Source organism: Triturus cristatus, chromosome 8 (genome assembly GCF_964204655.1).
Source record: "Triturus cristatus chromosome 8, aTriCri1.1, whole genome shotgun sequence".
Lineage (NCBI taxonomy): Eukaryota > Metazoa > Chordata > Amphibia > Caudata > Salamandridae > Triturus > Triturus cristatus.
The window spans coordinates 17,926,736-17,940,811 of NC_140591.1; the positions used below are offsets into that span (position 1 = coordinate 17,926,736).

General features: G+C 49.3%; 1 protein-coding gene across 1 annotated transcript; it reads left to right on the forward strand.

The window, feature by feature from the left end:
* Positions 1–11,506: 11,506 nt before the first annotated feature.
* Positions 11,507–12,745, forward strand: LOC146799851 (endogenous retrovirus group PABLB member 1 Env polyprotein-like). The gene has a single exon (XM_085623686.1). The coding sequence runs from the start codon at positions 11,507–11,509 to the stop codon at positions 12,743–12,745; it is 1,239 nt and encodes a 412-aa protein (XP_085479812.1).
* The last annotated feature ends 1,331 nt before the right edge of the window (positions 12,746–14,076 follow it).

The window sequence follows — 14,076 nt, forward strand, 5'->3', positions numbered from 1 at the left end:
TCACTCGAGTGATGGTGCAATAGATGAATGTTGTTCCAGAGTCATCCTTGTCACCTAGCATGTTGACAACCTTATACGTGTCGAGTACATGCACATGCATGCGGATGTCCTTCTAATGGCTGACTTCTGGTGTGTCTCTCATCCACAGGTACTTGAGCATGCTGTCTGCTGGTGGCATTGTTGTGCTCCTGCTATTCCTCATGAACACGGCAACATGTGCTGAATCAGCGTTACATGCACGGACACGTTTGGAAATCGCCTTAGGGTAAGGGATGCAGCACGGCATTTTGGGTGTGGTATTTGTTTTGATTGTGTGTGCACTGCTCCTGTTCATGTTTGGATACTTAGCATACATGTAGATTCACCATGGGGCACATGACATGGAGCTGAATTCACCTGAATTGATGGTCAGACTTGCTGACAGTCATCTGTAATGGGATTGTGGATTGTGATGGAGCCATCAATGTGTGTAACACTGCCCTCGAAAACATACATGTTGCACCGGGTTGACATGGTGTGTGAATTCCCCATTGGAGGCTCAATGGTGTATGGCAGCCTCTCCGTGAGCAGCAGGGGGTGTTTAGCTGTAACCCGTCACTTGTGTGCCAGTTCTATGGATTTCCAGCATATGTGGTGCAAAGGGGGGTGCCAGTGTCGGTCCAACATGTTCATCCACATGACCTGTGTATGTGTTGACAGAGTTGCATTAGCATTCCGACACACATGACTAATAAAGGTGTCCCTCTGCCTCCAAGGTGCCTCATTTCTGTCAATGGTGGTCTGTTGCCACTGTGCATGCGGCATGTCTGGCATTGTTCTCAGAGATGGTGCATATGAGTCTATGTGTAGAGTAGCAAGATGCAAGCTGTTTGTCAGGGATTAGATTCTGTATTGTGCATGATGTCCATGGCTGTGTAGGTATTGTGGCATGTCAGTCTCCACGACGGCCACTGTGCTGCATGTGAATCCATTGTGTGTGTGTGTGCCATGTTGAACCAGACATTCCTTCCTTGACATACACCTTTTGCATAGTTCCTTCCTGAGATCCTTGTCTTTGTGTGCTACTTGTGGCATTGTTTCCTTGACATGGCGCATGCTGCTGCAGGCCCTGCTGCAAGGGCACCCAGTGTCCACGCAAACGAGCTGGTGTCCATCATGGATTGCTTGCTGACATGTGCTATGCTGATCAGCAGCATCTGTGCCTCATGCGGCAGCATACTCTGCATTATGCACAAGATCCCCAGTTCCATCCACCTCAAGGCAAGAGGGAGACCATCCCCCAGGTCAACGATGACATCCGTGTCTACTCCTACCCTGCACTCTATGGACATGTGCGTTAGAAATCCCATGATACTTGTCCACATCCAGGGTGCATCTTCACAGCTATGCTACTACATCCGGCGACCAGGCCACATCGACGTCCAACAGAGATGGGGGGAGTGGATCACTGCCAGCTGCAGGATGACCTTCTCAATCCACGCACACACTCAGGATGCAGACCACAACCACAACAGAACCTTGTGGCACTGTGATCCAACACCCAATTGTGCCATCTCCAGGCATCCAACCTTGGCCGGCCCGCCATTCTTCACATCCACCTGACTCAAGCATGCAGGCCATGGTTCTGCCACCTGTCTACACATACCTGGGAGTAGCACCCCAGGACACTCCACATGATCCCTGACCTCTGCGCATGACTGTTGCTCTTCTAAATAGGTCTGTCGGCACAGTTGTGCGGGCACCCCCTCAGCTGGTTGGGCCCATCACGGGTGAGTATGGTGCTCCATGTCTGTATTGGATAATACATTGTGACCCATGTGTGTCCTGTGGCAGACTCAGACCCCATGGTATGGATGGTTGGAGTCATTTAAAAACTCAGGCATGGTTAGACTTTACAACACACACATGTAATTGAATAATGCAAAATGACGGCATCATCTCTTGATAGTGCTGAATTTTCTTTGTGGTGGGGTACGTGTTGGGGGGGATGACAAGAGGTGCTTGGCGGGAGTGTAGAATCCAAAGCTCACTGGGGGAGTTGGTATCCTTGCCATTGGAAATCATCAGAGTCCATGCCACAGTCTTTGTCAACATTGGTCAGACAGTGACCAGCAAGTCCATGTGGTAGAGAATGTCATTTGCTGATGTGCTGCTGTTGGGCCAGAGGGCCAGGTGCCAGGCCAGGTGACCTGGGAGATGGTGATGTTCCGCTGACTCTCACGGTCTTTTGCGTGGACCCACCTTCCTGCGGGGACCCTCAGATGCAGGCCGTGACGATGCTTGGGATGCTCCGTCGGATGAATCCTCCTCCTCTTGATCCCTCCCTGTGGGTGGTGATGTTCTTCGCCTGGTGGCACAGGGAGGGTTGCCCATGTTGTCGGCAATCCGATGGAGTACACGGGTCATTTCCGTTTGCACCGCCACGAGCTCAGCCTGTCTTGCCTCCATCCGTCCTTGGTGTCGCTGTTGACTGGCATATTGCTCGGCCTGCATGTTCTTGATCTCTCTGAGGGTCTCCACTACCTGGCTGAGGCCCCTGGTGTCACGCCGGTATGAGTCGAGGATGTTGCTGACGTGTAACATTACCGGTTCCAGAGCCAACTGGTCAGGTTCGCGCCTCCGCCGTCCTCCACTCCCACCACCCCTGCCCACTTGCACCTGGCCTGCCGTTGTGGGCACATTGGGTCTCCGGGACTCCTGAGGGATGGCATTTGCGGTGTCGCCTGCCTCCTCCTGGGTGCCCGGTGAACCTTGTCCCTCCTGGACAGACTGGCTGTGTTGTTGTGTGCGGGCAGGGCTCCTGGGTGTCTCCTGGGATGTGGCAGGAATGGGGGTGGTGGTTGGCACAGTTGTACCTGACGCAGGTGCTGCAGGTGGTTGGACACCAGAGGGGCCAGGTTGGTCTGGGTCGTCCACGGAGTGGTGAGAGTCGTCGCTGCCGGTGGGGTCCTCTTCACGCAGACCCTGGTCCTGTGAGTCTTCCCCCCCAGTGTTGGGGGGAGATCGACGACGTTGACCTGTGTGTGAGAGAAACAATGTTAATTGTGTTACATGCGACATCCATGTTTCATTCATTTTTCATTCGGCACAGTTCCTCTGGGTGGTTGGATATGGCTTTCATTCCTCTCGCAGTGCACTTGTGCATGGGTATGTCCCTTGGCCACAGCTTTCGACACTTTACCTATGTGTGACACAATCTTAGTTGATGCATCTTTTTGGAACGCAGTCAGCAGTGTAGTGAGCGGGCGTAGCAAGCCATGCAGAGCCGCCTTACGTATTGCACTGTACTTTGCCAAATGTTGTTTTCACCATGCTATTTGAGAATGCAGGTTGGTAACTTGAGCATTTGTGACAGGGTTCTAACAAACACAGTGGGTAGGTTTACTGTGTGTAAGGTTAGGTTTGTGCCTGCAGCACGGATGTACTCGTGCACAGATTGACACATGGCCCAGTGTTTGTCACAGGAAAAAGGGGGGGTTAAGGCACTGCCAAACCTTGTCTACATGCACACAGTCCACCTGCTGACGAGCGGACATGGCCACACCACCCAAGGGTGATTTGGTCTCCCTCTGTCTCCCTTTCTCCCTCCCTCTGTCAGCCTCCTCCCTCTGTCCGTCTCCCTCTGTCACCCTCCTCCCTCTGTCCGTCTCCCTCTGTCAGCCTCCTCCCTCTGTCCGTCTCCCTCTGTCTCCCTTTCTCCCTCCCTCTGTCAGCCTCCTCCCTCTGTACATCTCCCTCTGTCACCCTCCTCCCTCTGTCCGTCTCCCTCTGTCAGCCTCCTCCCTCTGTCCGTCTCCCTCTGTCTCCCTTTCTCCCTCCCTCTGTCAGCCTCCTCCCACTGTCCGTCTGTCTCTGTGTCCCTTTCTCCCTCCCTCTGTCAGCCTCCTTCCTCTGTCCGTCTCCCTCTGTGTCCCTTTCTCCCTCCCTCTGTCAGCCTCCTCCCTCTGTCCGTCTCCATCTGTCTCCCTTTCTCCCTCCCTCTGTCAGCCTCCTCCCTCTGTCCGTCTCCCTCTGTCTCCCTTTCTCCCTCCCTCTGTCAGCCTCCTCCCTCCCTCTGTGTGTCACCCTCTGTCACCTCAGCCCAGCTTCCTGGGCACACACAGTTTGCAGGTCTTTCAAAGGCCATTGGCTTGTTCATGTGGGTTTGTTTGTAATCTCCGGGCACCCATTGGGGGGAGTGTCTGAGTCTGCGCTGCTGCTGTGGCGGTGTGTGCTGACACTCTTCCAGAGTGATGCGTCTTGATTAGCTGCTGTTATGTGCAAATTGTGCCTTCATACCCATGTCATCCTGCAACGCGGCCACCATTTGCAGGCAACACAGTACTTTGTGGAGACAGACTGTTTGTATGGCTGTGCCCTAGGCCATATGGGCTGAGGGCATTGTTGTGTGCTTCAGAGTTGCTATGTGTTAGTTTTGGGGCCCACCCTCCCGGCATCGGGGACATCCTGTCTTGTGTTGGTGTTTTGTGTGGCCTGTGACTTGGCATGGCCTTGCTTGGTGCATGGGGCATGGAGGCGCTAGTGGCATGTGTGTGTTTTTGGAGTGTGGTTGTGTCCGGTGCTGGCTTTGGGGGGGTTGCGTGCATGATTGGGATTTTGGTTGTGTATGGCATTCCCCCCATGTGAGGTGAGTTGTTTGTGTACTCACCAGGGTCTGGGACTCCTTGTACTCCGTCTACTCCCACCGGCGGCAGCGTGGCCATCACCTTCTCCTCCCAGGGATGGTACTGTACCAGTCTGCGGGGCGGCCCTCCTCCAGTGATGTTCCCCTGGTTGTGATCGTCCGTCATTTTGCGGCGGACTGTCCTCCGCAGATCGTACCACCTGGCTTGGCACTCATGCCTGGTCCTTCTGGTGGCCCCAACAGCATTCACAGCATCGACAATCCTCTGCTTCATGGCTGTTTTTTCGGATATGCTGGTCCGTCTGACCAATGTTCCAAGGAGCTGTGGCTCGACTATGATGATTTCGTCGACAAGGACCTCCAGCTCATCCTTTGTGAACTTTGGATTCTTGTTAGTGGGCATGGTGTGGGGTGTGGGTGTGGATGTGGATGGTTGTGGGGGTGTGGGTGTGGATGGTTGTGGGTGTGTGAGTGCGGTTGTGAAGGTGTGTGTGTGAATGTGATGAGTGGGTGTTTTCTGATGGTGATTGTGTGAAGGAGTGCAAGTGTAAGGTGTATTGATGGCTGTAGTATGGTGCAGTGCATTGTCTCTGTGGTCTGGCAGTAGTGGATCTGTTGCAAAGGATCATGGTATGTGTGTGTTGGGCCTTTTTATTGGTCCATTTGTGGGTGTGGCTGTGTTTGAACTTTGGGTGGGTGTGTTATAAGGAGTTGTGTTTTGGGCCTCTGTTTAGCTGTTTGGCAGTTGCAGGTCAGTGTATGGGGTGTATTTGGGCTTGTTGGACATGTTTTGTGGTGTTGTGTGAATCGAATTGACTCTCCTTGTGTTGTTTGGGGTTGTCCTGGTTCAGTATGTGTGTTTTTGGCATCTGTACGGTACGTACATGCACTGGTGGGGTGTTGATACGCGCCGTACATACACTGGTGGGGTGTTGGTACGCGCCGTACATACACGGGTGGGGGTTCGGCGCGTACATGCACTGGTGGGGTGTTGGTACGCGCCGTACATACACGGGTGGGGGTTCGGTGCGTACATGCACTGGTGGGGTGTTGGTACGCGTCGTACATACACGGGTGGGGGTTCGGCGCGTACATGCACTGGTGGGGTGTTGGTACGCGCCATTCAGACACGGGTGGGGGTACGCTCCGTACATACACGGGTGGGGGTTCGGCGCGTACATCCGCGGCGGGGGGGAGTTTGGCGCGTACATACGGGGGCTGGAGGGGGGTGTTCGGCGCGTATGCGGGCACATGTCTCGATGGTTGCTATGGGAGTTCGGTCCGTACGGTGTATTTTCCATACGGTTGTAAAATTGGAAGGACGGGACGGATCGTACTTGCGCGGCCGGACTTCATTTTTCCAATTCGTAGGGTAAATCGTCCGAGGATGTGTCGGACACATTTTCCGACCTGAGGACGTGTGGGGATATTTTCCCAATGCGATTCGTATGGACTTTTTCCCATACGAATCGTACTTGGCAGTTTGTACGCTACTTGTACGATTCGTACGGTAAAAATACCGGATACGATTCGTACGGGGAAAATTTTTCCAGGATCCGAATCGGCACCTATGCGTGTCAATTGGGACAAGTTGTCTGCATGCAAGCAGAAGAAAGACGAAACTGTGTCTGACGTTTTCTCTAGATTTGAAGAGACATTTGTAGACCACAGTGGCCAAGACATGAGTACAGAAGGTGGTCAACGGTTGTTCGTTGACAAGTTTGTGCATAATTTGCTTCGCGAGTTATGCAATAGGTTGAAGGATTCTGAGAGTGCTTGGGCTGTTTCTTCGTCAGCACAGATATTGGCTACTGCCCAGTACTATGAGAATAGAAATAAGGATGAGATAGAGAAAGCGGATAAAAATACTAAAGAATTGAAGACTAAAGTTCATTTGCAGCAAGCATATCCGCCTCGCAATACCCAGCGTGATTATCAGCAACCCCAACAATATCAGAGAAACCCGAAAAGGTTCGAGTCTTCTCAACAACGTTTTCCTGTAGGCCCTAATCAGTGTGCGTATTGCAAAGAAGAGGGTCACTTCAAGAATAGTTGTCCGATTTTGTTACAGCGCACGAATGGTGCTTCTGGTGTGAGAGGTCGAGGTGTTCAACAAGCTGCGCGAGATGGAGGACGTGGTATGTCCCAGATTGCGCGTTCCTTGCCTCCACAGAATTCGATGAATTGTTTTGATCAGCAGAATGGTGCGTCTTGTAGGACGGCTCAGTATTATGCGGACGATTATTACGTTGAAGGTGAGAATATGGAAAGTAATGATTGCTAGGACAGCCACAGACAGAGAGAGGGAGTTGTTTCAGTTCCAGTAGATCAGAGTGGACCTTATGTTGAAGTGATTGCATCAGGTGTGTCAGAGCCTTTTCTGTTGGATACTGGTGCTGCGAAGAGTTCTATCATGCACTCTAAACTCCCTGGCGCACCTTTGTCTGGCTTAACGAATGTTTCAAGTAGGTTTTTCTGGTGCCCCGGTTAGTAATCCGATTTCTAGTCCTTTGTCTCTTTCTGTTGGACCTTGTGAATTCAAAGCACCCGTCATTCTGACGACAGGTTGTGGTGAGAACTTGTTGGGATTGGACTTGTTGAAGAGATTGTATGCGACGCTTTATTGTTCTCCTTCCGGAGTACAGCTTACATTGGCAAAGAGAGTGATCTCTCAGATGTATTTGTCTAAAGATCGACTTCCAGCTGAATTGTCTTCTCTCCCTGATTCTCTTTGGGCTACTGGTCCTAATGATGTGGGTCTTTTGGAGATTCCGCCATATGTTGTGACGTTGAAGGCGAATGCTAGATTGCCACGCATTCCACAGTATCGTATCTCAAGTGATGGTGAAAGAGCACTTTTGGCGATCATCTGTGATCTGATTGAGAAAGGTGTGATTGAGGAAACGAGAGGTAATGTGTGCAATAGTCCGGTTTTGCCTGTTCTGAAAAGAACTGATTCTTCACAGCCTCCTGTATATAGGTTTGTGATCGATCTTCGCGAGGTGAATAAGATCGTTGTTCCGCAATTTCCTGTTGTGCCTGATATCACCGTTTTACTGACTTTGATTCCGGCTACAGCCACGTGGTTTTCGGTGATTGATTTGAAGAATGCTTTCTTCAGCATCTCGATTGCCGTGGAGAGTAGAGATATCTTTGGCTTCTCTTTAGGAGGCCGAAGTTTCCGATTTAAACGCGCTCCTCAAGGCTATTGTGAGAGTCCATCGATCTATAGTCAAGCTTTGAAGACGCAACTTGATTTGTTGGTTTTACCTGATGGTGCTGCTCTTATTCAGTATGTTGATGATCTGTTAGTTGCTGCTGACAATGAAGAGATTTGTAGAGAGGCTACTCTGTCGTTGTTACGTCACTTGTCTGATTTCCATCATAAGGTTTCTCTTTCGAAGTTGCAGTATTGTCGACAAGAAGTTACCTACTTAGGTCACCTCTTATCGAAGGAGGGAAGAAGATTGACCCCAGAAAGAATTCAAGCGATTGCGAAAATGAGTGTGCCTACGACACAGAGAGAAGTGCGTGCGTTTCTGGGTATTACATAGGCCTGGGCGAAAATTTCGTTCCGTTCGCGGAAATTGAGATAATTTGACATTTTCGCGTTCCGCGGAGAGCGCGAAAATGTCAAAATTTCCGCTTTCCGCTGCTTGGCGATAATTTGTTTCTTGCTCGCGCTGTAAAATAATACATTCTCACGCGCGCGCGATCGCCTTACCTGAATCCCTGCGTTCGCCGACAAGTTTTCTTGATCCGGTCGCGTTCTCCATGAGATGTTGGATTGTTTTTAGCCATTTGCGCTATCTCGCGACAGTTTGTGCCCGCAGTGATGTCACGCGTCGCGCGATCACGTCTTTCTTCTCGCGATCAAGCACCGCGAGACAACTCAAAACAATATGGCCGCGCCCGCGAGCAACCCCATGGGTAAATTGGTGACCCGCAACCATGCAGAAAATCTCGCGAACATGCGGGAAAAAAAATTCCGCATCTTTGCGATATTTCCGCTTGTTTGCGATAATTTTAAACATTTTCGCGATAATTTGCGAAAGTGGATTTCGCAAATTCCGCCCACCCCTAGTATTACATCATACTGTAGACAGTGGATTCCTAATTTTTGGTTGCTTGTGAAGCCTTTGATAGCTCTTACTGTTAAGGATACTCCGAATCCTATTCCTTGGACTGACGAATGTCAGAAGAGTTTTTCAGAATTGCGTGATGCGCTGTGTTCGGCTCCTGTGTTGGGTACTCCCGATTACAGTAAGCCTTTCACATTGTATGTCCACGAGAGAGAGGGATGTGCATTGTCAGTTTTGACTCAACAGTTTGGCGATAAGCAACGTCCATGTGCTTATTTTTCGTCGACTTTGGATCCGGCAGCTAGAGCGTTGCCGAGTTGTTTGAGAGCGGCAGCGGCTGTTTCAATCCGACAGCCTGCTGGTTTGGTGATGGACAATACACTGACTGTGATGGTTCCACATGCAGTGGATACCTTGTTGAACCGTACCAAGACACAGCACTTAACTAGTGCTTGGTTGTCAGGTTACGAATTGACCTTGTTAGCAAGTCATATGCATATAAAGAGATGCAACACGTTGAATCCAGCCACGTTGTTGCCGATTTCAACTGAGACAGATGATACCGAACAGCATAATTGTTTCCTTAGGACTGAGGAAGAAACGAAAGGGAGGATAGACCTCAGGGACACTCCTCTTGCAGAATGTGATGGTACTTTATGGGTTGATGGTTCGTGTTTCAAGCTTCCGAATGGTGATACGACTGCGGCATATGCTGTTACGACTTTGCATACGGTTGTTGAAGCTGCACGTATCCCACATAACTCAGCGCAAGCGGCAGAGTTGATTGCATTGACAAGAGCGTGTGTGTTGTCGAAGGGGAAAAGAGTGACTGTGTACACTGACAGCCAGTATGCGTTCAGTGTTGCTCATAGCTTTGGACGACTGTGGAGAGAACGTGGGTTTCTGACTTCGCATGGGACCAAGATCCAACATGGTCAATTGGTGAATGAACTTCTTGAATCTCTTACTTTGCCGTTGCAAGTTGCAATCGTGAAATGCAGTGCGCATAAGAAAGTCACGGATGATGTTGGTCGTGGTAATGCGTTTGCAGATGAAGTCACGAAAGAAACAGCGAGAGATGCGATGAGTCGAATGTATGTTGCGGGTTCTGCGAGATGGGTTCCAGATAGAAGTATGTGTGAAGATACGATTGAGAGTGTGAAATCCATCCAAGCTGAAGCTACAGAGAAAGAGTTGAATGAATGGAGAGAAAGCAAGGGTAAATTGGACTCGAATGGTTGTTGGGTTGAGTTGTCAGAGCATCAGCGATGGTTGTTGCCTGATGCGTATGTACTTCCCGTGGTTACGATGGCACATGGAATGGCTCATATCAGTGTGAAAGGGATTTGTAAGTTGTTGGCTCCAGTATGGCAAAATGCTGGAATTCCTAAGTGTGCAGAGAATTTGGTCAAGAACTGTATGGTTTGTTTAATGTACAGTCCTAGTAAGGGAACTCCAACTCCAGCTGGTCATTTTGCTCCTCCAACGTATCCGTTTGAGGCTTTGCAGCCAGATTTCATCCACATAGAGAGGTGAAACAACCTGAAATATGTCTTAGTGGTTGTTTGCTCTTTTTCTAGATGGGTGGAAGCCTACCCTTTGAAGGACAATACTGCGTTGTCCACAGCTAAAGCCCTTATTAAGGAATTTTTCCCTAGGTATGGTTTGCCGAGAATGGTCTGGAGTGACAATGGGAGTGAATTTGTGGGTCAAGTGATGAAGAGAGTGTGTGATGGGTTAGGAATCCGGCAGAAGTTCCATGCTGCAAATCATCCCCAGTCAGCTGGTCTAGTTGAGTGCTACAATGGCACGTTAAAATTGAAATTGGCCAAAATTCAAGCGAGCTCTGGTCTACAATGGCCTGATGCTTTGCCGTTAGCCCTTCTGTCCACAAGAATGACTGTGCATTCGCGAATGGGTCTGAGTCCTTATGAGGTTGTGTTTGGTCGCCCGGCAAATATTTGGGAAGTGCCGCGGCCGACAAAATTTAGTGAGATAGAGCACCCTGTATTGCTTGACTACCTGCACGAATTGACGGCTAAATTGTGCGTTCTGCATCAACAGGTTCATGATACCTTGCCACAGGCTTCTGAAGATCCAGGGGACGCCATTGAACCTGGCGCGTGGGTGCTCGTGAAGAATTTTCAGCGAACCAAGAACGAGCAGCCCCGCTGGACAGGACCTTACCTGGTGATGTTATCTACCCGTTCTGCAGTACGAGTGCACGGTAAAAAGAACTGGATTCACGGCGTACATGGTAAGAGGGCCCCTTTGCCTCTGCCGTACGACCGGTGGGTCCAAAAAGGACTTCCTGATTCTGAGACTGAGACCGTGCCTCGTTTTCTGCCTTTCAGCGATGCCCGTTTGATTGGAACAAACACTGAGCAAGAAAGTGACAATCTTCTTCAAGAAGCTGTGCCTCCATTGAACCGTTTGAACACTGTTGAACCTGAGCTATTTTTCCGAGAACAGACATTGCCTGGCAAAGAGCGTTATAATTTGCGACAGAGAGTCGCGGGACAAATTAAAAATTAAGTTCTTTCTTTGCTATATTTAAGGTTAGCTCTCCTCCGAGAAACTATTTTGATTTTTGTTTTTCGAACCGCCATCCGGGTTCTGCTGTAGGGTCGCGGTGCCAAGTCCTTGGAGTGCAAGCCGAAGACGTTAGGTCGACGGTTCTGGTTGGAATAAGGGCGTTCCCTGGACCGACAGGCGCATTCCTTAGCACGGAACACCCATCCGCCGCGAGCAGCACGATTAGAGGATGGAGTTTTTCGGGATGGAGAGACCTGCTAAAAGAATGAGCTTCAAGAGCAAAATGTGTATAGTAATGAGTAGAAAACGTTTTTTAATAGTATGTCTGTTTATGCTGTTTAGTTTAATGATGTTTTTAATTGGATATGTGACATTCTCTTTTCAAGTGACATTCATGCCCACCACCCAACCTATGCCTCCTCCTACTGTTTCTTCGCATTCTTTTCACCCTCTGCCCGAACATGAGTCCATTAGGAGAATGGAATTTGCTAATAATTCCTTTGTTCAGCTTCTGCACCAACACCAGCTAGTAGTGAACACAACTAATTGTTGGGTGTGTGGCCTTATGCCCCATACTACCGATAAAAGTATTCCTTATCTGATCCTGCCATTTAGCTACAATGGTTCTGTGTGGGCATACAGAACAATGTTCATTTATGCCCGTGAAGTTAACCCCCTACGTTCTGTGAAGGATAATCCGAAGAATAGTGCTCTGGTCAGGGGAATAGTCGACATGATTAGAGGAATAGGTTCTTATGAGACTATCCCGAGAGATGAGACGCTAGCGTATATTGGATGGAACGTTACTGGATATGAAGTTAGTCTGAGTGGGAAGCAGCGAGCGAAAAGATCCTCTCCGATTTGGATAGTACCCCATCAGGGTCATTACTGTCTGCAAGGTAATGGCAAGAATCCGAGAGCTCAGTTGGGGAACAGTGTTTGCACTGAGACGTATGTTTTTGCGTCCCAGACTTCCCCATCGTTTCTAGCAGCTAAGGGTACCTACTTCATTTGCCATGACAGAGCGTATACATGGTTGCCCCCTGATTTCTCTGGCACATGTTTTGTCTCGTTCCTGTTGCCGCCTACATTTACAGCTGCGGCAGATTACCACAAGATGAGAGTTGTTAGAGGTGTCTTCAGTAAGGAAGATACCGCAGGACAAGAATTGGGAGATTTCTTGAAGGGTTTTCTGCCGTTTTGGGGACCTATGGTTAACAGCAGGAACATACGGCAATTGACGAGAGTGGTTGAGTCCACCATAGTCGAAACTGCCGGTGCCCTTGGTAACTTGACTGCTGAGCTCCAGTCGGATCGCCTTATGACTCTTCAGAACAGAGTGGCGTTAGATGCCATACTTGCAGATAGAGGAGGGGTATGTAAATTGATTCAATCGAGCTGCTGTGTTTTCATTCCAGACAACGTTCCGACAGTTTTCCAAGCCATTTCCAACTACATAAGATTTCCGAGTCTGTACATGTGGACGAAGGAGATTGGTCGGTAATGGGGTGGTTCTGGGGATTGTTATCCACCTGGGGATGGAAGATTCTGATGGTCATTGGGATGATATTAGCTATCCTTTTCCTGTTCTGTCTTTGTGTACAGTGTGCTCCTGCTATATGTGGCCTTTTTGCTACCTCGTGTTCGAGGAGACCTGTCCAGAGAGAGTTACTAAGTACTAGGATGATGCTACAGCAACATCGTAATGATCTGATGAATATAGACCTTGATTCAGATTGACGCGAGTTTAGGTTATTGCCTATGTAAGGGCAAAAGGAGGGTCTGAGGTTCCGTGAATCCTGAACCCGTTCAATGAAGGTTGTCGTATCATGACGATTTTGGTATCAGCGAACCGCAAATGACGAGTGCGGTGTGCATGAGTGTTTTCGTCATTTTACACCGATGGATTCACTGTGTATTTGACGATCTAGTCTGAACCCTTGGGTTCATTTTGTGCATAGCAGCCATTTTGTGGTTGCCCTCACATAGGCTGATGACTACAGGATGACTGTGACCAAACAAGTCTCTAGGGACACATACACCTTAGCTTGAGTTCGTGTTGACTCCTGTTTGACCTGAGTCAACTGACCCTGTTGCCCGAGGCTAAACTTGTTGAGCCAGTTCCTTGTTAAGCAGCTGGTCAGATAGAGATCAGAGAGCAGGACATTGCTGATTTTATGACACACGCACACACCCCTCTATCTAGCATCTCATCTGTTTCTGTTTCTTCCTTTATGGCCTAATTATTGACTTGGGTTGAGGTCTTTATGGTGGGCCCGTCCGGCCTGTTCGAGCAAGAATGCTGGATTTTGCCTTGTCATTTCTGATGGGCTGGACAACTGAAAGTGGGTTTGTCGTTATATGATACCTCTGTAATGTCATCCTCTGATTGGTCAATTTGTAAGTAATTGATGCTAGCCAGGAACGTGATTTTTGGCATAAAAGACGATGCTCCACTCTATGAATTTGAGCAGTCTCCTGAGAACATACACCGTGTTGTACTTCTAGGATCTCTGTTACTGGCTGCAGCTAATAAAAATTGATCTTTGGCGTCACCAAGAAGAATCCCGTGTCTCTGTACTCTAAGACAGGTGGACCCGAAGACTTTGGGCGTGCCCCCTGCGCCTCTGGGTTTAAATCCCGGTTCTTCACTTTCCCTACTGTTGCACTCTCTGGAGTGGGAATAGTAATTTTTACCCCTACATTATCCAGCGCTTTCCCTACTGTTGCACACTCTGGACTCTGGAGTGGTAATAGTAATTTTTACCCCTACGCTATCCAATGCTTTCCCTACTGTGGCACTCTCTGGAGTGGGAATAGTAATTTTTACCCCTA